Source organism: Marmota monax, unplaced genomic scaffold (assembly GCF_021218885.2).
Source record: "Marmota monax isolate L192 unplaced genomic scaffold, Marmota_monax_Labrador192_F-V1.1 WCK01_AAM20220418_F8-fsc00005, whole genome shotgun sequence".
In the NCBI taxonomy this organism is placed as follows: Eukaryota; Metazoa; Chordata; class Mammalia; order Rodentia; family Sciuridae; genus Marmota; species Marmota monax.
This window is the reverse complement of record NW_026692254.1, coordinates 15474129-15501217: the sequence shown is the minus strand read 5'-3', so window position 1 is coordinate 15501217 and position 27089 is coordinate 15474129. Positions and strand designations below refer to the sequence as shown.

Sequence of the window (27089 nt, the reverse complement as noted above, 5' to 3'; positions counted from 1 at the left end):
TAAGGATTTAAAGAGTATAGCAAGTCTCAAGTCTGCTTAATCCCACTCTTCTTCCTGCTGGAAACACCATTAGTTTGATGCATATTCATCTGCACTTACTATTTACACATTTACCTACACAAATACAAATATTTTGTGTAATATTTATATTTCTATAATTTACATAAATGTTAGGAGTAATATTCTAACTTAATATTGTATTATGTGGCATTTCTATTTCTAAAATGTGATAAATCTTAGAGAACATATAATTCTACTTCATTTTTTCTTCTGGTTTAAATTGGTAGGCAGTTTATGTAACTAATCACTTGATATATATTCTGGTTATCAAATTTTTGCTGTTAGGAATAATGCTGTATCATGTATAAATATGTATATAAAACCATCAACTATATGCTAGCTTAATTGAGCAACATATAAAAAGTATTATGAAATATCTGAAAGGTTTGTGCATTGAAGACAACACTACACATTGTTGAGAGCTATTAAGGGAAATCTAAGTAAACGCAAGGGCATCCTATATTCATGAATTAAAATATTTAATAATAGGATTACTTCACAAACTGAATTCTGACCAAATATGATTTATCCCAAGAATGCAAGGTTGTTTTAACATACAGCAGTCAGTATCCTCCACCATATATATGGGACATGAACCATATGATTTATCTTAATAGATGCAAAGAAAGTATATGACAAAATTTGGCACCCTTTTATGATTTAAAAAAATTCACAAGTGAGGAATAAGCCAGCACAGTGGTGCAACCTGCAATACAAGGGAACCTCAGCCTAGGCAACATAGCAAGACCCTGTTTCAAAGAAACAAAACAAAAAGCTAGAAATAGGAGGAAACATCCTTAACCTGATAAAGGGCATCTATGAAAAACCCAGAGCTAATATCACACTTCATGCTGAAATTATGAATGCTCTTCCCCTAAGATCAGGAGCAAGAAAAGGATGCTTTCACATCTACTCAACATTGTATTGGAAATTATATCTAGAGCAACTAAGAAAGAAAAATAAATAAAGGGCATACAGGTGGGAAGAAGAGAAGTAAAATTATCTCTATTTTCAGATGCTAACGTTATTATTGTTGTTATTATTTTTAGCGGTACTGAGATTAAACCCAGGTCATGCTCTACCATGGAGCTATGTTGCCATCTGGTTTTTTGTTTGATTATTTGTTTTTTATTGATAAAGGTTCTTGAGAAGTGGCTGAGGCTGAACTTGAACTTGCAGTCCTCCTGCTTCAGTCTCCTTGTTGGGATTACAGGCATGCACCACTCTATCCAGTTTAGATGCCAACATATTATATTCATACTATATGCACAAAGTCCTAAGGAATACACTAAAATTCACTATTAGAACTGGTATAAAAGATCGCAAGATATGGACCAATATATAAAATCAACTGCATTTAAATATATCAGCAATGAGCAATTGGAAAATGAAAATAAGAAAATAGCTTGATTTAAGTAGCATAAAAATCAAATATTAAGGAATAAATTGAAGGAAATATCTGAAAGGTTTGTACATTGAAGACTACACCACAAAGAGTATGGTTATGAGAGTTATTATGGAAAAACCTAAATAAATGCAAGAGCATCCTATGTTCATGAATTGAAAGATTTAATAATAGGAATACTTATCAAACTCATCTACCGATTTAATATAATCTCTATCAAAATCCTGACTGGTATGTTTGCTTGTTTGCCCAAAATGACAAGCTGATCGCCAAAATTCATATGGAAATGCAAGAGTCCCAAAAGAGTTAAAACAATGTTTTAGAAGAAGTGGAAGCATGCACACTTCCTGATTTCAAAACTTTCTAGTACACTTTTGACAGTAATCAAGATAGTGTGGTACTGGCATAAGAAGAGATATTTCTATCAGTGGAATATAATCTAGAGCCCTCGCATCATTTGTTGATTTTTTGAAGCAGAGTTTCTAAGAATGGGGAAAAGAATAGCTTTTTCAACATTGTTGGCAGAAGGAGATATTCATATATGTAAGAAAAAATTAGACTGACTTCCATCTCAGACCATAACTACCACCTACAAATTGACTCAAAATGCATCACTGATCTAAATGAAAGAAGCTAAAATTATAAAACTCTTAGAGAAGAAAACATAGGAATAAATCTTTGTAACCTTGAATTAGACAATGATTTCTTAGATATTAGCAAAAGCACAAGCAACAAAAGAAAAGTAGATCTTGAATTATATCAAAAATTTAAAACTTTGTGCTTCAAAAGTCACCATCAAGAAAGGATGATGCTAACTGATATACTGGGAGAAAATATTTAAAAATTGCTTATCTCATAAAAGATCTGTGTCCAGAATATATAAATACAGCTTACAACTCAATAAGAGAATGATAAATAAATCAATTTTAAAATAGGCCAAGGACTTTAATAGATATTTCCCCAAAGAAAAACATACATGGCCAATAAGCATGTGAAAATATATTCAGCATCATTAGTTATGAGGGAAATAAATCAAAACAACAATGAAATATCATTTCATACCCACTACTATGACTTCAGGGGGAAAAAAAGAAGATGTGCTGGAAAGAAGGTGGAAAAACTGGAATCCTCATTCATTGCTACTAGGAATGTAAAGTGGTGCAGCACTTTGGAAGAATTTGGCATTTTCTCAAACAAACAAACAAACAAAAAAACCCACAGAATTACTATACGACCCTCTGATTCCACTCCTAGGCCTATATACACAAGGGAAATGAAAACATATGCTCACATAACATCTTATACACAAAAGTTTAAACAGCATTATTCATAAAAGCCCCAAATGTGGAAACTCAAATGTCCAGCAACTGATAAATGTATCATAAAATGTGGTTATCCAAATAATGGAATAGTATTTGGTAATATAAAGAATGAAATGCTGATATATGCTACAACATGGATGAATCTTGAAAATATTATGCAGAATTAAAGAAGCTAATCCTAGAGGTTCACCACATATCTTTATGGTTCTATTTATATGAAATGTCCAGAATAGGAAAAATATTGACACAGAAATTAGTTGCTTAGTACTAAAGTAAGAGGGAAATAAGGAATGGCCTCTAATGAGCATGCTTATGATGATGGTTGCAGATTTTGTACTAAAACACACTGAACTGTACACTTCAAAGGGGTCAATTTTATGGTATATGATTTATACTTTCTTAAAATGCCCCAAATTTAAAGAGAATATTGCAATAAACAACTTTGAACATGTCTTCTTGTACATGCACACATTATACACATATATGCACATATATGTATGTATGTATGTATATGTGTGTACATATGTGTGTATAGGTGTGTATATGAGTGCGGGTTAGATATACTTTATATATGTTTTTCCAGGTTAGCCACTGTGAGAATCACTGATTTTAACATACATGAAGTTTAAATATTAAATGTATTGACCTTCAATGGCTTTGTGAATATATAAGCCAACCAATATTATATGAAAGTACATGTTTATTCATGACTTTTAAATACTTGAAATCATCGATCCTCTTAATATCTGCTATCCAATAGGCAAATTCTGTGACACCTATTTACTTTGCATTTTCCCAGTCACCAATAAGGCTCAGCACCTGATATACTTCTTGACCATTTGCTTTTTCTCTAATGGCCTTGTTCATTACCTTTGCCCACTTTTACCATAGTTTTGTTACTTAATTGACAAGCAGGAAGTTTAAAATTTTATTTCAATATGTAGTTGATATATTTTGGACTCAACTTTTTATTAGACATATTGCAAACATTTCTTCCCAGTCTATCATTTATTGTTTGTTGTTTATGGTACCTTTTATTGCATCGTTTTAATCTGATGGTCACATTTAGAATTTTTGAAATCTCCTTTTTGTTCAGATTGCTTCTTCTCATGGCATCTGGTTCTTATTTTACGGTTACACTAGCATCTTAAATCTTTCCAATAAAATGATTAATTTTACAAAGTTATGAGAGATTTTTGAACCTCTATTATTTAACATATCCTGTCTTTCGTCAGGGGTCATTTTTTGTTTATCTTGGTATTTCCCATCTGTGTTGCAGACTCTCTTTCCAGAAAAATCCCAGCAATAGGTTGTCCATGTAGATGGGTGAAGTTTGCCGAATGTCAGGATTGGCTTTCAGCTGGAGGACGGGAAGCTACATTACATGTTGGTGACCAAAATATCGTAAGGCAAAGAAGTCTGCTTCAGGTACTGTGTCACAATGCTAGTCACTAAATACTTATAGGCTTCTCTCTGGAAACATGGTAGGAATACATTTCCCATCCCCTTAGACCCCTGTGGCCCTGTGACTTTGAACAGTCATATGTGAGTGAAATTGGCATGTCACTTCCATATAAGAGCTTTAATGGCTTCTGGGCCTGGTTTTCCACATTTCGTGTCTTCTGCCATGATGATCATGGCCATCAGGTGAATAGATCCGGTCTCTGCCAGCCAAGGTCTATGAGTGACCACAATATGTGGAGCCTCGTGCCAACTCACAGTGGGCAGACAGATGAGCAAGAAACAAACTGCCAAGTTAAGCACTGAGATCTGCAAGGCTTCTGGACAGTGCTGTTGGTTTGCTTGTCTATTCCAACAAAAAAAGCACACTGATTCTGATTCCTCCGACTTGAGCTTCCATCTGAGATGTCTTTGTTCTCCTTAGAATTTTTAAATATTTCTTTTGCATTCATTTTCAGGTGATCTTGGAAAGGGAAATACACTTGTGTTTGATCAGACATCTGGAACGGAAAGTCTGCTGGTATGCTTCAGTCTTGACAGCAAATGCCTTGGTGTTGCTATAGTTCCATCCCCAGATGTCCACAAATAAATGTTCTACTTGATACTAGAGAGACTTCACAAATGTAAACACAGTCCTGTTGGAGGGCAGCACTTGCTCAATTTTTGTTCCCTGATCTATCCTGATCCCCAAGCAGGAGGACTTTACCCAACAATGTTGTCCCTCAAGCATGACCCCTCCCAATGCATCGGCATTGGGAATGACAACACTGATCTGACCAAGTGGCCTGCACTCCCTGTGCCACTGAGTCACTATAATAGGGTAAAGACAAGGGTTTTTTGATTAAAAGTTGATTTTGCTCTAGGAATGATTTCCTTGAAAAAATTGGCCACAAACCCCATCCCCCAACAAAAACAAAACCCAAAACCCTAAAGGCAGCTTTTTAGATGATACCACTGTATTTTATACCACAAACATCTCTTAGAGAAATCAGTTGCTTTGTGGAACTGGAAGAATTACTAGATTCCAGGCATATAAGTGTCAAGAACAGAGGATCAAAATGGTTAAAACCTTTTTCAGAGAATTTTCCAACAAAACCACAAAACAGACTTGTGACACTATCTGTGGAGCTGAATTATTCTCTGAAGGAAGCTGATGTTGTGCGGAATCTCCTTCCTATTTTATGACTAACAAGGCTTGGTGTTAGCATCATCAGTGTGCAACTGCACTTGAAATGATCAATCTTCTTAATATCTGCTATCCAATAGGTGAAGGTCTACTGAGATACTGATTAATTAATTTCCCACATTCCAGAGCAAGGTACATTTGCACCTGGTCATATTTACCTTTGGCACGAGTTGTAACATTGAAATGGCATCTGATTTCTGTCTTCACAAGTGCCTCGGATGGAGATGCTGATGCACAGTAGAAATTTCAGGGCAGACTCACAACCCAAGTGAGGCTCATCCTTGGGTGACCTCTCAGGGTCGGGCAGTCATGGCTGAACATGGGCTCTGCTAACCTTGCTTTCTATGATGAGTTCTCAACATAGTGGGAACCCATTAAAGAGAAAGTCCCTGAAATAAGGCAGATTTTCTGTCCTTAAGCAAAAAGCTGCCTCTACCTCATGGACCTCTAGCCCTTACTCTCTCAGATTTCAAAATCCACATGGGGTTTGGTAAACAGGTATAAAGAGAAACAGGAAAAAAGAGAGTCCCATCACCAAATCCTCAGGTTTGAAGTCCCATGATGTAGATGCCAGATACCACCACACTGACCATGCATGAAGCAAAACTGAAAGGGAGGATTTATTCCAAGAATTTAGAAGGCAGATTTACATCTTAGGCGATGGAGCAAGACTTCATCTTGGAGTCATTTTCCATTCTGGTCTCAGCCACCAAGCAGGAGAACTCCAGGTAAAGGCCATTATTTGGTTTCATGAAGAAGCCATGGGTAAAACTCTGTGCCTTTGCCATTCTCCTAGGAGAATATAGCAGAATATGCCACTTCTGTGGTTAGGGCCTGTTAAGTTGTGTTGACCTTTAACTTGTCTCAAATCTACTGAACAATTAATATTACCAAGCGAGGAGCATATCTCCCCATAAAATCATTTTTACCTGAATTTTCCAAGTAGATATGCTTTCAGATGATTTGGGATCATATTTTTCCTTGCTTTTTTTCCAACAGTGTTAACCATATTTGGAAGAAAATCGTTGAGCTGATAAGGTATTATGACTGAGTAGAGGGGAAACCCTGGCTATGTGTATTGGGATTCTTTCCCCTGCTTCTATCAAATATATGGGAAAAAAAGTTTTTCTCTTTCTGTAAATAGGTCAGAAGATATTCAGAAAGGCTTTTGTTTAAGTTTATATTTTCCTCTTTTTACAAAAGTTGTTAATGAAAATATAAGTGCACCTGGACTTAGGAGGGGGTCATGTCCTGATTAACTCATCATAAAATAAATTGAAAATATATTAAGTCAAAAATGCATCAAATACACCTAGCCTACAGAACCCTGCAGCTCAGCCCACAGCACACTATATGGTGCTGGTCATTTCTGGGTAGGACCTCGTGGCTGATTGGAAGCTGTGGCCCACTGCCACTGCCCAGCTTCATTGAAGGGAATCAGACCACACACTGCCAGCCTAGGAAAAGATCAAAATTCAAAAAAGTATGGTTTCTACTGAATTCATGCTGCTTTCCCATCACTATGAAGCTGAAAAATCAGGGGCTGAACCACCATAAGTTGGGGACTATCTGTATTCCTATCACTAAAGGTACATGTTGGATCTAATTAAAAAGATGCCTTTATTCAAGAATCACGGGAGGCTAGATTGTGTTTTATTTAGTTCGCCACTCAGAATTCGAGGTCAATGTAGATAGGTCAAATCAAGGCCACTGCCTCCACTTCTAGCATGAAAGTCAGGAAGGTATTACCCAGGGTCCCTCTGCCAACAGGAAAATACTGTGATAATGGAAACTTCCCCGGGCAGAAAGGTGCCAACTGAGGCTAAATTCTCTAGGCTATTTTAGCATCTTCTGCCAAAGTGCGAGGTGTGGTCGAGGAGAACAAAAACCTATTCTTGGCATACTAGGGCCTATTTCTGTCCAGCATCTTGATTCTGTGACTCTATTTTTTTTTATTAATCTTTAAATTGATTTTACTTTATAGTTTTTCTTTTTGGCAATCGGTCTTGAACATCAGTTATATGTAAGCAGTTAATGGCCTTTGTGTTTATCCATGGCTTCATGCATGACTCATTGCCATTGGTTGCATCCAGAAAACATTCAGGTATGTAAGTGAAGTGAGAGACCCACACCAAGCATTTTACCAACAGGACCACACGTAACAACCAAGCATCTTACATGAGAAACACTTGGGAACCGCCTTTGCCATCACACACGTGGACATCTTCTTACAAAGATGGTTCTTGACTGAGAAGAAGAAATAGGTTGCAATTGGCTTATGTGTACATTTTTGAAACTGATCTTGTCATTCTCAACCACAGTGGAAAGAGACCTCTTTATGTGTCCTTGTCATATTTTTAACCATGAGATTTCCCCTAGGAACTTTCACACCCCACACCTGTGGATGGAGCACAGAAGCTAGCACATGGCAGGGCTCTAAAGCTAGTTACTGAATAAACAGGCAACATATGATCTAGCCACACCCAAAAGGGATGGATCACACCACCCTCTCTTTTAGGAATCTACTATTTGAGATCATCTTTTTCCTAACAGAGCACAAAGAGGTTCAGAGTCCACAGGGCATCCTGGTTGGTTCTCAGTGGGGCCAGGGTCCAGGTACATCCTGGCTGTCCACACCAGCACCAGTAACCTTTTTAATGCCAAGGAGCACAACAGAATAAAGACAATCACGTCAAAATGACAAGGAACAAAGGGAAAACATCTCACTCCTTCAACTTACTAAGTTTAAATAGCCCAGCTATTTCAGCACCACTAAAGGCCTGAGCATTTTGAAGCCCATCTATCAGAAAGCCAATTTGAGTTGATTCTTTCTGCAGATGATTAGCCAAGGACCTCTTCTGCTCAGGGTTGGGAGAAATGGGCTGGAGAGCAGCAATCACCTGGAAATCCCAACACTGCTTCTCAGACACGGCACTGAGAGCCTGGATGACACAAAGCTGGAAACCCAGGGCTTTCTGCTTATATGGGGCTGTGACACTCTCCCTGGGTGAGTCCTCCCTCGATTCTCAGCTTGAGAACTTGGGTAAGAGGACACAGGGGAGTTCAGGCAGGGGTCAGGACTTCATATAACTGGGCAAAAATCCTGCCTTTGATTCTTGTTTTATCTCTCTGGTATGGTATTTCTCTTTGATATTCACCCTGAAAAATGATAAGATGTTCCTCCTTTCCTCATTCCTTGGAGCTGGGCAGAGATGAAAGTTACCTTCCTATCTACACTGACACGATTAATGCATCCACTCAGCTGGAGTCACTAAGATGTTAAACGACCTGGGGACTTTATAGGGTCTCTGTGTTCCGTCTCCTAAGAATATGTAATTTTACTTCAACCTGAAATGTCTTTTTCCCGCTCTCTACCTGTCCTTTAGGGCTTGAGGTCACTCTCATCTGTCTGCAGGCCTGGGAGAGGTGCCCTGCCAGAATTTGGGGGCCCCACAGCACCCCTGATGAGTTGTCCCTACCTCATGCTTACACAGACTCAAGCTGTTCTTTACCTTGTTTGTGACCGACATGGTGATAGTTAACTTTCATTTCTGTGTACCTAGTGCTTAAGATGTTAGCTAGGAGAACAGACTTGTGGGTGACCCTTTGACAGTATCTCTGTATATGTGCATTAGGAGCTTCAGACCCTGATATTGGGTTTGTTTTTAGTTAAAACTACATTAGACAGTGATTCATTCATGTGCAAAAGGGTATTGCACACAGATCTTTCAATAAACAGAATCAATACTGATGTGAGCTTAGGCTCCCAGACTCTAATGGTGAGAATTTAGAAAAACCAGTTTGGGGGGCTTTTAATGAATGTACAACATTTAGCAACCACTCAAACTGTCAGAACATGTACAGGTGGGTGAGCTAACCTGTGCTTACCTTTCTCAGAAGAGTTGCTAAGACTTTTTGCCTCAGCAGCTAGAAAGCAGCACAATAAGCTACAAAGGTGGGGACAATGACCCCAGGGGAGCTTCCCAGGCGATCTGTCCTTCCATGGGAGACCTGTTGCCATGGTTACAGAGACCTGACCTCATCAGGTGGGAGGCTGCACATTCCACACAGGGATGGGGTCCAGCATAGGGTGGACAGAGAAAGAGGAGAGCAAACGAAGAGGACATTTTTGTGGATGAATGATCTGACCAGGTCAAAACCAAAGGACAGAAAACAGATTAGAATTTAGGAATAGAGAGAACACTTTTGCCCCTTGTTATGATTTAGACATGAGGTGTCCCTCAAAAGCCCATGTGTGAGACAATGCAAGAATATTCAGAGATGAAATGGTTAGGTTATGAGAGTTGTAAACTAATCAGTGGGATTAATCCACTGGGGTGGTAACTGCAGGCAGGTAGGGTATGGCTGGAGGAAGTAGGTCACTAGGGGAATGCCTTTGTGATTTATATTTTGGCCCAAGTGAGCAGAGGCCTCTCTCTGCTTTGTGGCTATTATGACCCGAGTAGCTTCCCTTTGCTGTGCCCTTCTACCATGATATTCTACTTCATCTTGGGCAGAGCTATGGAGTTGGCTGGCCATAGACTGAACCTCTAGAACCATGAGTCCAAATAAACTTTTCCTCTTCTAACTTGCTCTTGCAGGTCTTTTGGTCACAGTAACGGAAAAACTGACTGAGACACTCCTAATCTGGGTTGTCTGATAAGTGAACTGCTATGTTGCATAGATATGCTGTGGAATCTTCCTTAGTGTTCTATTGAATTGCCTGGGGGGAGGGAGGGGTGGGCATGGCTTATGCTGGATCTGCCTGTCATGGAATGGCATGATTTCAGTCAGTTCTGTTTTTTTAGAGCTCAGCACAATGTTTAATTCAAATAAAGGGTTCTAGTGCTTCTGTTCTGTTAAAAAATAAATAAACCCAAAGTAAACTAGTAATCCCTCACCAACTGCAGAGGTTTGGTTCCTCTATTACAGTTGTAATAGGAAATGTCAAAAGCCACGGGGGAAGCTGGTAACCAAGTTATGAAGAGAGAAAATGACGTCAAATATATCCAAATAAATAGCAGAAATCATCAAATTTCTAGAGCTGAGCTGTTCAAGAGAATCTACTGCAATTATGGAAATGTTCACTATCTGCATAAGAGACACTAGAACATGAGGAATGAAGCACTTAAAATGTGGCCAGTGGGACTGGAAGAGAATTTTTAAGTTAGTTTAATTTTATTATAATTTAAATTTTAATAGACCCAAGTGACCAGTGCCTCCTGCACTGAATGGCACAGCTCCAAAGGTCACTTCCCCCAAATCAATTTGTTCCAGCATCACCTTCTTCCTTTTCCTCTAGGAAACATGGGACAGGCATAGATTCTCACAAAAGCTTTGATGACTCGGTGCCTGTCCTTAAAAATCCTGAAATCAGTCTTTTGGGTCTGAAATTTCATTTTTAAATTTGTTTCCATTTGCTTTTACCTCTGTATCCTGCTTTCACAAGATCCTGCAAAATGTTCATACAATGGGTTGTCGTTTCCATGAGTATCTAGAAAGAGCATTTCTGTAGACCTGGTTTTCTATCCACATAAGGGATACATACATAAGGTCTCTCTTTTCCGCCTTGTCCCATGGGCTGTTCTGTGGGACACGGAGGTAAAACTGTGGTTTTGTTCTCTTGTTGAGTAGAACTGAACCAAAAGGCTTCTAGGCAAAGACAGCTGTAGAAATTAAAATACAAGTGTTTTAACTCAGTTCTAAAGTTCTCTTGGTGATGTTAGTGAGTGGACATTCAACTAAGGCTTTGAGAAGTTGTCTTCTAGATGGTTTGCCTGCCCTGTGCTCTCTTCCTCAGATGCTCCCTGGACATCATAAACAAGTGTCCTCTAGGGCAGATCAGAAAAACCACCTCCCGATTCTGGAAAAAGCAGCCTGTATTTGCAAAAATGATAGTGTACATAAAAAGATTAAGAAATCTCATCAGCCAGGCATGGTAATGCACGCCTATAATCCCAGCAGCTCAGGAGGCTGAGGCAGAAGGATCGCAAGTTCAAAGCCAGCCTCAGCAAAAGCAAGGCACTTAACAACTCAGTGAGACCCTGTTTCTAAATAAAATACAAAATAGGGCTGGGATGTGGTTCAGTGGTCAAGTGCCCCTGAGTTCAATCCCTGATACCCTAAAAATGTCTCATCAACTGAGTGCTGCTGTGTTTCCCTGTGGATGCTGCTAGGGGAACATCTAGGATTAGGAACCAAGAGGTTTGGTTGCTTTGGGGTCATAGTTGGCAGAGACATCTGAGACTCTCTGTATCATATGGCTCATGTACATTTTAAACATTCATTTAAATGCTATCATATTTTTACAAACAGAAAATTCAGGAACAGAGAAAAGTTCTTCCATCAATAGGTAAAAATGATATGGGGCCAGTGTTGTGGCTCAGTGGTAGAGCTCTTGCCTAGCATGCTTGAGGCACTGGGTTCGATCCCCTGCACCAAATAAAAATAAACAAATAAGATCAAGGTGTTGTGTAAAAAAAAAACAAGAATATTGTGACAAAGTGTCTTTGCCCCTTCACTGTGTGTACATCTGAAGATTGATTCATGGACCTTGGGGCTGTACCACTGAGTGCTAGAAGCTGTGCCCTTCCATGGGCAAATGACTCACTCTTAGAAGCTTAAAAAGACAGAATTTTTGCAAAAATATTGCCTTTCAGAAACCAAACAGAAGTGTCCATTCCTCTGTAAGTTATCATTACAAATAGATATGAAATGTGGGTCATTTTGAAACCTTTAGTTTTGAGCAAATAAGACAAAATACACATCATGTGTTGGTTGTCCTGTACCCATGGCAGCCCTCAGCCTGGCACTTACCTGTCCCCCGAGAGTGGCTGAAGTCACCCTTTACCACGCGACAGGTCTTGCCATCCCCATTGCAGACACCACACCTGTCCTCTTTGGCTGCAGACCCGATGATGCCATCACAACCGATTTTCTAGAGAACCAGAGGGCCAGGTTATTTTGCAGTTAAGATTCAGAGGGGTTTTAAAGTAGATGCTCTGTGAGGCTGAGTTCTAAATGAGGCCCAGCAAGCATACTGCCTGAGGTCCCCAATACTTTCAGAGACCTCAAAAAATATTTTAACTCCTTTTAAATTCAGAAGAGAAAATAATGAATAGAATCCAGCCTGGATTATATTTATCTCTATACCCAAGTGCTAGTTATAGTTATCAAATACATTTTTTGGTATGTGTTATGGAGGAGATGGGATGGGAAGGCAAAATGCCCATGGAGTCACATTAAGTCCTAAAGCACCAGTCCCAAGACTGTGCTGCATGAGGCAGAGACTCTGGGAGATATGTAGGGCTGGAGCCCACATATCACTAGGTGTGGCCACAATTTTACAAGGTATGTTCCTTTGCCGTGGCAGGGGTCACCTGTATCTTGACTGGAGTAGCCAACACACTGCAGGAATCATGCAGATGTTGCTGCAGAGTTAGGGAGGCCCAGAGCTCACTCAGGTAGGGCGGGGTATGGGTCGCCCTTTATCAGTAGCAGTTAGGGAGATCTAGTTTGCAAAATGCCCCCATGTCCCAACCCTTCTCAAATTATTTCTGAGAACAGAGGCAGGGTGACCTCTACCTTTGGTGGGTCTGGGAAGCACAGCCCAAGTTTCATCACAAGTAGAAAATGGCTTTCAATGTTATATTTTCTTTAAACACATAAGCACACATGGGAATTTTGCATTATGCAAAATGACCTACATTTATTTAGATTAACATGGGTGTTTATTCACTAAATTGCTTAAATACTCCTCTTTACTTTTTTTTCTGTTAAAGTGAATACTTTCAGAACAAAAACATCTGCACTCAGCTTAGGGTTTGGTGCTTTAGACCATAAAGGAAACCAGGGTTGGAGATAATGCAGGTGGAGGCGATTTAGCTCTTTCCAGAGATGCCTGAAAGGGAACAAGGCATTTGTTCCCCTCCTCACACACCGCTCCCATATGCAGGACAGGGCTTGGAGCAGAGCTGGCTGTACAGCATCTCCCTGGGGGCCAAGGAACCTGACCCACTGCTTCCAGAGGAACCAGAATCTTCTGCTTCTTCATGGTAGCAGTTCTCCGACTTAAGTGTGCATCAAAATCATCCGAAGGGCAGTTAAAACTCAGACTGCTACATCCCATCCCTAGAGCTTCCGGGAGAGCCTGAGACTTTGCAATTGGTACAAGTTCTCAGGTGCCACTGACAATGCTGGTCTTGGACCACCCTACAATCCTACTAGGGTTTGCTATTCAAAGGGTCAGATAAATGGTCTTCATATTTAATAGTTCTTGGGTACGTGAATTTCTTGGGGAAAGAATTGTGACTATTATATGTCTAAAAATAATAGGATAACTGGATGTGTTTTAGTAGAGAATTTAAGATATGCTGATAGCTGAGCAAATTTAATCCAAAATGACTATTAAAAAAACTGAATTTTGAAAAAAAAAAAACAGATCAAAATCATTCATGGTACAAAAACAGATAAAGGAGGCGTTAGTGGCCTGAGGCCAGGTAGGGAGCAAATGCAGAAGACTAGATTTCATGGCAGCTGGGGAGAGTTAGGGGACACACGAAGACACAGATGCAAGCTGGCTATCAACAGCAACACCCAGGGGCAGTGACCTGGAGGAAGCTGGCTGTGATAGGACTCCTGGCCTGGAGTGCATTGCAGGGGCTGCCTGGATTCTTATTTGCCTGCCAGCTGGTTGCTGAGAAGTTGTTCAGTATAAAACTACAGAGGTTAAGAACACAGATCAGCCAAGATAAAATAATTTTTTGCTCAGAGCAGAACGTTCAGCAAATGCCCCGGGGACCACGTGTGTTCTGCTTTGTGTGGTACTTCAGAGCCCCACTGTCAGTCTCCAGTCTGCCTGTGGTACAGCCACAGGGCCAACAGCACAAGAACTGGCCCGTCACCCTGGCCTCTTTGTGTCCCCTAGACATGCTCCCTCTTAGCTTCCCCATCTCTCTCAGGTGCTCACAGCTCTAGATCTTTCCTATTCTGCCTTCCTGTTATGTCTAACCACATCCCTGCTGTCACAGCGAGTCTCTGACCTCACACCAGACTTCTTGTCCTGCATCATATAGGACTTCTTGATTAAACACTTTCAAGATGGTCAAAGTAAATAATCCCACAGGTCCAGACAGCTTCTCCCAGCACCAGCGAAGAGGGCTTTTCAGATCAGGTTCAAACAAAAATGCGTACCAGGTTGCCCCTTGAGTTAATTCTGCAGGTTACTTGGAGGCTGGTACAGATCTATGCGCTTCTTGGTGTTCCCTGAGCACCTTTTGCACCTAAAGAAAGGGTATACGGGGATGTCCCTGTCCGAACAGTAGCAAATTTGAGGTCTGAAGGGCAACAAACAAACTACTCTATTCTGCCCATGGGGCATTTTATCCACTTGCTATAGTCTGTGAAAGGGACGTATACTATTTTGGGCAGGCATCGAGATTTTTTTTTTTAATTGAAGCTACATAAAACACAAAATAAGTCATTAGGGGGTTTTAATGATTGCATTTATGAGCTTTGGTGATCCAAGAGAAAAAGGTGATCAAACCCAAGGAAACTCCAAGTGATAAACTCTCTAAAATCTTCCCATGTTACCCTGGGGATCCTTAGTTACTTTTCTACATTTGCAAGAGAGGAATTTCCATTACCCACTTCTGAGCTTTCAAGTTCCTGGCCAGCATTTGCTAGTCAGGGCCCTGTTCTGCTGACTAAATCAGGGTGCGTGTGTTACCAAGGGGTCTGAGGGGACAACAGTGTCCCATGGCATAATTAATAAAGGAGAGAGGATGGAATAGAGCTGGTGAGGAAGGCACAGGTCTTTTTGATCAAGACAGTTCCAGTAAAGCATGCAAAATACAGTTAGAAAAACTCTAGTTCTTAGCCCTGTGTGCTGGAGAAGGCCACAGTATGGGTCATGGGCAGTGTGGTCATTTTTCCCAGAATTGAGAAGTATCAGTCATCAGGGATGTGAGTCCTGGACCCACCCCCAGAATTGTTCCCCTACTGAAGATCACCAGTGAAAAACAACTTTCTATGATCATATCTAGCAGCTGAATGTGTAAAACCCATACCGCCCTCAGTTATACTCACTTGTCCCCCCACCTTTACCAAGGATTGGCTCCAAGTTCCCTCCAAACATATCCAAATCTGGAGAAGCTCAAGTCTCTTATACAAATTTTTTTGCATAGAACCTACACACATCCTCCCCTATGCTTTAAATCATATCTAGAATACAACTAATACCTAATATAAATGCTACACAAAAAGTTGTTATACTCTACTTTTAAGGGGATAATGACAAAAAAAATCTATACATGTTCATTACAGATAATATTATTTTTCTGAATATTTTCCATCTAAGGTTGGTTGAATCTGCAGGTACAGAACTACCCATATGAAGGGCTGACTATATATAAATTCATCCCAAAAGTCACTACACATCTACTATGTGCTTAACCTGGGGGATAAAGATTGTAAAACAGGGCGACAGCAACATGGAAAGTAGCAGATGTATCAAAGCTTTTGCCTAAATATGTCCAGAGACCAAGGAGGGATGGCCATCTGAGGTGGCTCTTGTCTGATTTTCTTCCAATTCCTAAACTAGTCCTCCTCCCTCCTCTTACTTCTTGATTGTTTGAGCCCAGACAGCTCCCTGAGTATGCTCCTACCCTCCTGCTCCTCTTTGGCTTTCTTTCTAATTTCCCTATCTCAGACTTAGCAATCATTCTCATGTGCAGACTACTCTTAAACCCAAGTCTCCCTCCACGACCCAGGCTCACATTTATAACTGTCTGCTGAGCAACCTCCTGGAATTTCTGGCCCAGATACTGGACTCAATGGGCCAACTTTGGAAGCTGCTCCAGTCTGACTTCTTATTTCCTAATTCTAGTTGGATACCCCCACCACCATCTTGAAACGGATAGACACTATCTCTGAGCCTGAAACTTCCAAGCCACTTTTGGCTTTCTTGATAAATCGTTACTTGCTGAGCCTGGGGTTTTGTCACCTAAAAATCTCTAGTGTCCATTTCTTCTCCATGCTCAGGCCCACTTCTTGGTTCAGACCCTTCTTATTCAGGACGTGAACTACTGTTTTTCTGCTGCTGATAGACTAATCATCACATGAGAAGAGTGTGGCCATAGAGCACCACTGTCTATTGGATATGCCCACACTTAGCAATTCAATACCTTCCATGATCTCACCCCAGCGCTCACCATCTCATCTCGCTTTCCTCCTCCTCTAAAAGTATACTGAATCCAAGCATCAGCCAGCCCCACTCCTGCAAGTCCCCATCACCTCCAGCAAGGTGTTTACTCTCTTCCCTGGTTCTACTCTGCCCCCACCACAGTCAATTCCCCATGTCCAAGATTGCTTCACTCCTCTGCTTCAATCCCTCTGTTATGCTCCAAAAATCCAGGCTCTGTCAGGGTCCTGATTCCTCTGTATCAGGTCTGCTTTCTCAGAGTCTGCCTCCCTGCCTCTTTACCCCTTGATCACAGGGTCTCACTCTTGTTCCCTTATGCCTGCAGCTCTTTGACCCTCACATTCCTTTAAGCTGGTTTTTCTCAAATGCCTTCTCCTCCAAGAGACCGGTCACACTCCTGTTTGTGCTCCTCCTCAGCCATGCCCCCAACTAATCTCTCGATGACATGATTTTATTCTCTCTGGAATAATCACATCTGTGACTTCACATAGTCTGTATGTTGGATGGGGAGAGAGTTCCAGGTCACTGTAGAGAAGTCTGTTCCAGCAAAGTGTTGTAGATGATTGCCAATTACCATCTGTGTCTTGATGTGTCATCTAGGTCTCCCCAGCTACCATGCTGTCCTACAGAACACTCAGTGCGTGTCACAGTGCCTAGCATGTACAATGTCTTCAATAAAGACATGAAGCATGAAAAAATAAAATTCCACCCTATGAGCTTTCTGATACATTAAAACTCAAATCTTTCCCTGGCTCTAATTCACTCCTTTGCCCCAAGTGTTAAGGTCTCACAGGCTTCAGGCTGTCAGGGCACGGAGGATGGTGTTTTAGAATTCTTTGCACCCTTACTCTCACCTACCCACCCACACACAGTGGCTAGCAACATGAATTTTTATGTTCAGCAAATTCATAGAAATGAGGAACTTTTTTCAAGCTGAGCCTCAGACAAAACAGGAGGTTTCTTTTTTCTTTTCCCCCCACAAAGGTCTCTGCGTCTGTCTTCTTGATCCCCAGCCTGATGTCATTTCCTCGTCCAACCAGAGGCAGTTTACTTCTCTTGTACTGGAAGTAGGACGTTCTTGTACAGGTTTTTTAAAAATTGAAACAGACTTCATTTTATTAGCAGTGTCGATTTATGATTAAGCAGGTATCTCTTTCATGACGTGAGATCATTTTCAATTGACCATTATAACTGCCCTCATGCATATCTTCACCTTGAAAATGCAGCATTTCAAGCTTTAGTCTCTATGGATTATTTCTCTTTTATGTCCATAATCTTTATGCTGCTGCCAGAAGTCTTCTTGGCATTTGCTTTGAATTCTGTCTGTGGTGCATCTTTCAGGGCTTTTGCACAGATCTGGGACAATGGGGTGCAGTTGAGTCCAGCTGTGGATAGACTGCCACTGTGACATGATGTGGCACTGGGTGAACGGTGAGAATGCATTTGGTGCTGCCTCATCCAGGTGGTCCTTCTTATATAGATTTTTATTATCTTTGGATGTTTTCCTTTCTTCTTTCCTGGTTGGAAGAAATAGTACTTGCTTTCTTCAACTCAGTAGCTATTTATCTTCCAAACACAGCCTCATCCCACCTCTTTGGTTGGAGGGAGACCCCTGATTTCTTGTTTGAATTTTAACTGAATGCAGATTTCAGGCCTGCTGTGCAGCCATCATGTTAGGATTATGGGCTCCTGGGTGATTTCCACCAGGGCCTGTCGTGCTCATCTTCTTCTTTTTTGACTTCATTCTTGTTTTGCTAAACTATACATAATTTCTCCAGAATGGAAAATAAAATTTCAGAGTTCTTCCATGTCTCAAAATTACTTTATTTCACTCACATGCTTGTTTGATTCCATAATTATCTCAAGTTTCTGCCAGGGTCAGTTTTTCTGTTTATTTTTCTTGGTCTTTCTCATCCATACTGCTGATTTTCTTCAAATAGCTGATAATCGCTAGTTGAACACTCATTTTGGGGAAAGAGGAACAGAAGGATGGATGGAGAGAGATCTATAATTGAGGGTGGGCAGGGTTGCATGGTAGGCTTCCTTTTAGGACTGGTGGGAGGGAAACTGGAGTGTACTCCTCAGCTAAGAAGGGTAAGAGGCTTATTTGAGCAATAGAGGCCACATCTCCTGCTTTGAGTTTCTCTGAACACTTTAACCCATACTTCAGAAGGCAGCCTCTTAATATTTTACCAAGCAGCTGCTATGATCTACCTGCATGGCTGGGCATGGGCAGCCATATAGTATGCAGCCCTTGGCTCAGCTCATTATTTTTAGCCAACTATCACTTCTGCCCACCATTCCTAAGTCCAAGGCTCTTAACTTCTGCTTTTTGGTTGCAACTCTCCATTGCATCCATTCTGGCCTCCGTTGCTCTGCTCCAACAATGACACTTCTATCCACTTTGACCTCCAGAAAGAGGTGGAGAATTTCTTTTGTCCACAGGCCTCTTTTTCTTCATTGATACAGTTTGTATTTGGTATATATTACTTGATGTGGGGTTCTGGATGGAAATGGTTATCCATAAAGTTTTGGCAACCATAGGCCATTCACTGTGGAGATACCAGCCACAGGGTCATAAAGTATCAAAAGCAGCAAGTAGGAGGGCATTATTGAAATACAAGCCTAAGTATGCATGCCTAGTCCACTGTCCTGCATGTCTGTTACCCCTTCTTCACATAGGGTACTCTGAGGCCGGAGTCTCTTACAATTCTCGTCTATTCTACCAGATAGACCCATATTCCACCAGTTATTCTACTTACTGGGTAGACCTTTGAAAACAAAATGGAGTCCAATAAATTCTTGAGAATGAAAATGGTCCATTGACATGTACTCCAGATTCTAGAATCACTAAAGTCCTAAGAGCAGTTGATTCCTTCCCTCATATACCTAATCATTTTGTTCTTTTTTCAATATATATATATTTTTTCAAATATATATTTTTTCAAAACTTTACTTGGAAGCCAGCTCACAAGGGAACACATATTGATCAGAAATACTTCCTCCACCAAAGAAGCTTACAAGTATTTTGGTTTGGTTCATTGGTATGATTTACAACTCATGGTCCCAAGGAAGTATGCCCCTCATCAGAGTAGGCTGACTACAGTGTGCATCAGCTAAAACAGTGTTCAAGAAAATCAAGCATATTTGGGTCTCAGGCTTATCTGGATCTATCCACCCTCCAAAGTCATGTGTCTGTTTGACTTACCCAGTTCATATTAGTAGTTCCAGAAGCAAGTTATATATCAGAGACTTATTGCCTTGGGTTTTTTGGTTCTGGAGTCCAACACTAGAATCATGAATGATAGGACTCCTGATTTATAAGGCATGTTGAAAATATGTTTGTTTCTTCCCCCAATTCCCTCCCATTTTTATGAGTGCTGTTAAGTTGAATTTCAGCATGTTAAGCAATTTGTGACTCACTGAAGTGAAACAACTTAGTCCTCATAAAAATGGAATAAAATGGTATTTCCATGTTTCATATTATGGTTTGAATCAGCGTGCTATTTGGAGCTTAGTGGAATCTACTCACAATGCCATTTTGAAGCTTTGCATCCGACCAACTAGTTACTGTGTTCCCTAAAATTTCCCAAGATTCCTCAGCTACCCTAAAATAGTAAAATTTATAGTTTCAGGAAATATAGGGAAAATCGAGTAAGCAAACAATGGCAGTATTTTTGTAACTTCTCTCTTACAGAAAATGTGAATGGTTTCTACCTTTTCTCCATTGCAATCAAATAATACATCTGTGAATAAATACAGCTCCTCTGCTCACTAGATTTCTTAGTTTTCTTCCCCCTTAAGTTATGATTACTATTATTTTCTTTAACCAATTTTCCTTGCATTACTCATTCTTTAGTACCACAGGAATGCAGATCATTCCATTTTGGCAGTTACTGGAATGAGGCATAAATACTGTATTTGTATTTAATTTTCAATCTTAAGTATGCTCAAAATTTTCGGATAAACTTCATTCACTGTACCTTTAATAATATGGAGTTCTGTGAGATTTGACTGAAGAGTAAACTAAGGTTAATCTTCACCCGTCTAAAAAAGAATAGTGTTAGAAAAATGGCAGATGGAGTATAACTTCTTTCAGAAAGCAAACTGTTTCTCAGAGTTTTAATCTTGTGAGGTGTTTGCAGGCAGGTGTTGCTGCCACCTATGAGGAGGTGGCCCTTTTGCTAGAACAAACGGGAGGCTTTGAGGCAGCTGGCCAACAGGGCATATCCATCCAGAAGAAAGGGCACAGGTTCAGCCTCCTTGCTGGCATGGTAAGGCTACGGAGAAGCATAACATACCATGGAGCATTGGGAAAGATGCCATCGTCTACATTTCTGTGTCCACTCACTGGTTAGCATAGGCTCAGTGCAGCTGATAACAAGTGCAATGATGGTGACAGTGGCTGAGGCACTGTAGATTTACTAGAAGAGGGTTCCCTGGGGATGGAGTAGCATCCAGGAAAGGGAAGACATGTACCCTAATGTCATTCCTATCACATCAGCAATGTACTGATTGTTTGTGCCCCTGTCCCCAATGAATATGTCAAGTCCCAACATGACAGTATCTAGAGATGGGGCCTTTGGGGGTGATTAGTTCATGAGGGTGGAGCCCTTGTGAATGTGATTAGTGCCTTTAAGAGAATAGGCCACCACATGAGGATACAACAAGTGAGCAGTCTACAACCCGGAAGAAAGGCCTCAACCAGAACCGAACATGCGAACACCTAGATCTTGAACTTCTAGCTTCCAGAACAGTAAGATGTAATGCCTGATTTTTGAAAGCCATTCAGGCTGTGGTATTCTGCTACCACAGCCCAAATTGGCTAAGACACGACAAAATAGCAGAATAGGCTTGGGTTTCATGGTACCAGACATCCACAGATTTAAGGCTACTCAAATGGCATGAGTGACATTTTGCCCTTGTTCCACTTACTAGAGGACTGACAGTTCCACTGTCAAGCTACAGGGACAATTCCCCAGATAAAAAGGTTGGGATTAAAAATAAGGTCATGGAAGAGGCCCATTGGCATAGACCACTAGGACCTAAAATTGTCTCCCATAATTGGCTAGAGAATTTCAGGTTTCTGAGAAATGTCTCCCCATTGGCATGAATACTATAGAAGATGTTGTCAAGGGATCTGGGATTGCTGAGCTGGTGATTGGGGAGGTTGTTAGCAAATGAATTAGGGCATTAGTCTATAACACAACAGTAAGCAGGGTGGCCCAGGCAAGCATGCAGTTTAGGAAGAAAACAAACCCTGCACTTGGCTTGCCAGCACGCTTACCAATAACTGTCAGCATTGCTTCTTTTCAGTAATAACCATAAGAATCCTGTTCACATTGTCCAAAAGGAAGGTTCTGGAACACTTTTTGCAGCAAGGAAGCAGCCCTGAGCACCCCATCCAGGAACTTACTGCTGTCTTCTTTCCTGGTGGGTTGCCTTGCCAAGACTCTCAGCACCAAGTGTTTATTGGCCACACTTATCTGGATCTGATAACAAAGTGAGGTAGTGCCAAAGGGGCCTGGACATTGGTTAGTTTTTCCCCTGAAACGCCTCATTTTAGAACTGGCTTGGACTGTGCAGGAAAAAACCCACTCTCATTGAAGGGCTTGCTGCAGGAACAGCCAAGCTGTTGTCTTTCTATCTATTTCTTCCTTTTGTTTATCATTCACTCACAAAACACTGATGTCTACACACTGTGTTAGGCAACGGGGAAGCAAAGAGAATAAAGCAGGTCTGCTGCCTTCCTGCATGGGCCAGTGGACCCAAAGCTTATTCACCAGCTTGTGTATACCCACAATTAAGTGAGGACAACAGTGTCTCCCCACCATGACCCCAGGGATTCCCATTTTTTCAAATACTATGAAGATATCCTTGAAACTAAGCATTAAGAATAGGTGTCAGCATTGGAAGGCATAGAAACTGAAGTAGGAAGAGCCATGTGGTTTCTGGGAAACAGTTTTCTTTTTCTAATAGAATTGATGCATAGAATTTTCTAATTCCTTGATGGCCCTCGGCAAGTGAACTCCTTGATTAGACTCACAGGGGTTGGTGAATGGAGGCCAAAGGAAGTGTGAAAATTGGAAGCCCTCGTCTTCCATCCTATACCAAAGGCATGGTGATTCTGAGCCACCATCTCCAACAGCTCATGGTGGGCTCACCTGCTGAGGCACAGTTGAGGGAATGTGGCTGTAGCCATGACAAGACCAAGCGACTGCAGCTGAGGAAGGAGGCTTCCCGGATGCTATGCTCTGAATGTTGGTGTCCTCCAAATGCCTATGTTGAAAGTCTCACTCCCAAGGTGATGGTATCAGGAGGTGGGGGTTTTCGGGTGGTGATTGGGTCATGAAGGCAGAGCCCTCATAATGGGATCATTGCCCTTATAAAAGAGGTTCCAGAGAGCTTTCTTACCCCTTTAAGGATGGATCAAGAGTTACCATCTATAGACACAAGCCCTCTTCAGACACCAAGTCAGCCAAAGCCTTGACTTGGACTTCCCTACCTCCAGAGCTGTAATAAACTTCTATTATTGATATGCCAGCCCGTCTATGGGACTTTGTTACAGCAGCCACAGTGACTCAGACACCAGGGCTCCTTGGCTCCTTTATATGCTCAGATTGATCTGAGTAGTCAGGGAGTGTTTCCTTCCTTCCTCTCCTCTTTCCCAACCCCCTTCAAATTTTGGTTTTGCTCTCTAAATTTCTCAATGTTCTAACAACCCATTTTGATAGGTTTGGGGTCTATATACCAATGAGTAGAGTGCTCCCCAAAGCCAGGCCTATCCACCTCCCTGGGTAGTTAACCTTGTCAATGGTGGTTGCTTAGTTTCACTAAACCTTTTGCAGCTAAACAGAACACAGCTTCTCCATTCATCTTCCATTCTCATTTTAACACCTACCAGCTCTTTTTTTATGGTCATGATGTCTAAAGCAATTGAAAAAGCTTTGAGATGGTTACGCTGCTGCTGTTTCAGTCATCTGATTCCTTCTGGGCTCTAGGCTGAGTCACTGCCCAGGGCAGGACAGTGGGCCAGGAGCAGCTGGCTGCTGGAAGGAGGACCATCAGGTGCCTCCTTGAGAAATCCACGCCCCCAACCTCCCAAGGGCTTGCCTCCACCGTGAGCCCCCTTTGGGGAAAGGGATCCTCTCTCTCAGTCCCCACTAAGGACATAAGGAAAAACACATCACCTGGCACCTGCCGTGCACGCAGAGGTCAGTTTCGTAAGGTCCACAGGGAGTGCCATCCAGGACCCTGTCAGCCACCAGCAGCGGGGACTCCTTCCCAAGGGGTGAGCAGTAGAGCTCACATGGCTTATCTGAGGAGGGAAAGATTGGCAGATGTTGACATGGGGAAAAACATGTGGGCCTTGTAAGAACAGGCACAGACGGGTGATGGGCAAGCCCAAGGAAGAGATTGGCAAGGTAGATACAAGTACCTGCAGCTCTGTGTGCATCTTCAGATAAACATACCAGCTCCTTTGAACACCTGACACAGCACATGGGACAACACCCTCAGACTCAGGTAACTGACAGTGTAGGTTTTCTTCCAGATTCTCTTTATCTTTTGCAAATAAACACACCATGCTGAACAAAGGTACCACTGTGAGCTTTCCTCTATGCAAGTTGACTGTGTGTTAAGGGTGAGCACAGGAGCTGCTGCTAGAGTGGGGGCAGGGAAGGAGGGGAAGGTGAATGAGAATGTCCCTGGATGAGTGCAGTGAGATCCATGGGATCTTGATGACAGTGGCTTTCACTGAAAGCTTTAGGGTTGCCCCAGCTGCTGGGTAACAGCTGCAGAGCTGTGGTATGAGGCATGAGGATCCTAGAAGAAACTGAGCAGGAGCAAGGTACAGAAAGGTGACATAGGGGCCACTGGCTGTGTCACCAGGCAGAATGGAAACTCTGGTTCCCACTGCTCCTGGAACCATGTGAGTGTCCAGCTCTCATAAGTTTGCCTAGGTTATTTCCTCTGTCTGCAAATCCATCCTTGTACTTGGCTTTCTATAAATCTCCCATGACCCTGGAAACTTCTAGCCCAGAGCTCTCACTTCTCCTACCTGCTCTGACATGGAGGATAGGCCCCTCTATGTGCACTTTCCATACATTTCCTTTAAAGCCCCTGGTTGTCTCAGTTATTTGAACAAATTTCATACATAAACCTGTTCTTGCAAGGCAGGCCCCATTGCGCATGGAAATAGGATGAATTTTAATTATAGGTTGAGCACCCTAATCTGAAAATCCAAAATCCAATATGCTCCAAATGGAAAATTTCACACTTGACCTCATGAGGTAGCAAGAGTCAAAACACGGGCATACTAAAAATACTGTGTAAAATTACCTTCAGCTATGTGAATAGGAAACACTAATTTTATATTTAGATTAGGTTCCCATCCTCAAGATATCTCACTATGTATACGAAAACATCCCCACATCAAAGAAAAGGAAAAAAAAAAACTCTGAGATTTGAAACTCTTCTGGTCCCAAGCATTTGGCATAAGGGATTCTTAACCTATGCCTTCAGACTGAAACACGGATGGGATGGGAATCCTTGGGGGTGGGGGGAAGACCAGGCTTTCATCTTTTGTCCCCAGACTGGGTCTAAAACCTAAACTCACAGGAGGACTTGGTAAATATTTTTTAATAGGTGAACAGATTTTATTTTCTGTATCTGAGCAAGAAGAACACACCTTTTCTCTCACAGTGACCTAATCCTAATGCCATCCATGGTATTATATCACAAAGGAAACCTCCAGAGAGAGAAAGACCTTTATGCTGCCTTGCTGGGCCCTTTTTCTCCCCTATCAGCCTTCCCCAGCGGGTTCCTCTGGGGGTCTGGGTTGAGCAAAGGCAGGGACAGAGAACAGCTTCTGTAGCTGATGTGGACTTGGAGGACCTTGGCATTCTAGCTGGAGGGTCCTTGTCACACAGGTACTGTCTTGATCTTTCACGATTGGATGATAGTCACTGGTCAACCCATTCAGAGGGAGATCATCTTAAAGAACTAGAAAGAAGCCCCAGGGATTTGAAGGAAGTGCTCAATTCAATTCTTTCAGCTCACTGTGGGGAAAAAACTCCTTAGACTGGCAACATAATGATGCCTCAACACTTATTCAACCAACAAGCATGGCCTGAGCCCCTCCCTCACATGAGGCACTCTGTAGGCTCTGCTGGGGAAAGAAGAATAAATAAAGCATCCTTTTCGAGGCCCTACTGGTCTCAAGGACAAGTATGGGGCTGGGTATGTGGCAGTAGCACGCTCGCCTGGCATGCGCAGGGTGCTGGGCTCGATCCTCAGCACCTCATAAAAATAAAGATGCTGTGCCCACCGAAAACTAGAAAATAAATATTGAAAAATTCTCTCTCTGAAAAAAAAAATTAAATTTTTAAAAAAAGGACAAGAATGGAACAAATCCTGGATAAGGTAAAATGTGGCAAGTCCCATGAAATGGATGAGCTCTGGGAGGGCTGGACTTAACCCTAAAAGGAATGACTCATTTCCTATGCTAGCAGGTTGTGGGTGGCTGGCTCTCCATTTGGAGAGAATGGCCCAAGGAAGCGGACAGTAGAACTAGGAAGATGGAGACATAAATTGAGATTGACTTCTAGGAAGCTCATCTGACAATATCACTGAGGTGTTTTGGTGGGGAGGCATTTGAGGTTCCCTGTGAGGGGGGAGATCAAGCCCTTTAGTCTGAATGGGCTGGTGTGTCCACTGCTCATATTGTGCTAACCCTAAAGTTTCACTGTAAAGAACTGTCCTGTCCCTTAATCAAAGGGCTTTGAAACTGTGGATATTAATTACCATTAGGCTGAAGTCCTGACTCAATACTGGGAGTAAATGGCATTCCATAGCAATGGTATTGATTATGGAAAAATCATATATAACATTTATGATCAACTATATGCCAGGCAGCATGCTAAGTTGTGTCTACACATTTCAGGTGCATGCTGTCCATCTGTCTATCACACAGTCAAGCACACAGAACATGTAGAGCACACGGAACGTGCATGCCTGGCCTCAGCCATCAGGCCACACCTGACCTCTTCACTTCAGCCCAGCTCTCTATCATCACCACCCACTCTCTGAATGCACAACTCTTGGGACCAAAACACCAGGGGCAAAATGACATTGCTGAAAATAAGTCACTAGGTTCACTAAGTTCATAGATATTTCTAGCTTCTTAGTGTATACTCTCATTTGAGCAGAAATGGAAAAGGGATATGGGTAGAAGAGTAGAAGCTACTTTGAGGAAAGTTGGAAAAACCAGTCTGGGAAGGAAGGAAGGTGGCTTGTCTGAATTTTTTTGGTATGAGAATCAGACAAGTGGAGACTATTAGCAGGAGGAGTAACCTCAGATGATGGATGTTAGAGTCTGTAAAGAAGTCAAAATAACACCTGGCATTTTGCCAGGGGAATGTTAGAGTTCGTAAACAAGTCTGGATGGTGCCTGGC

The 27089-nt window shown here is 41.7% G+C and overlaps 1 protein-coding gene across 2 annotated transcripts in view; it reads right to left on the bottom strand.

The window, feature by feature from the left end:
• The window catches only part of Adamts17 (ADAM metallopeptidase with thrombospondin type 1 motif 17), a 345945-nt gene that overhangs the window by 91424 nt on the left and 227432 nt on the right, over positions 1–27089 (bottom strand). The window contains exons 14-16 of one of the 2 annotated variants that reach the window (XM_046436056.2): positions 23825–23952; positions 12251–12371; positions 7613–7681 (exon numbers count right to left, since the gene is read on the bottom strand). In XM_046436056.2, the coding sequence (XP_046292012.1) occupies positions 7613–7681; positions 12251–12371; positions 23825–23952 (318 nt within the window). The remainder of the gene's footprint in view (positions 1–7612; positions 7682–12250; positions 12372–23824; positions 23953–27089) is intronic. The other variant, XM_046436066.2, reaches the window with a different exon arrangement.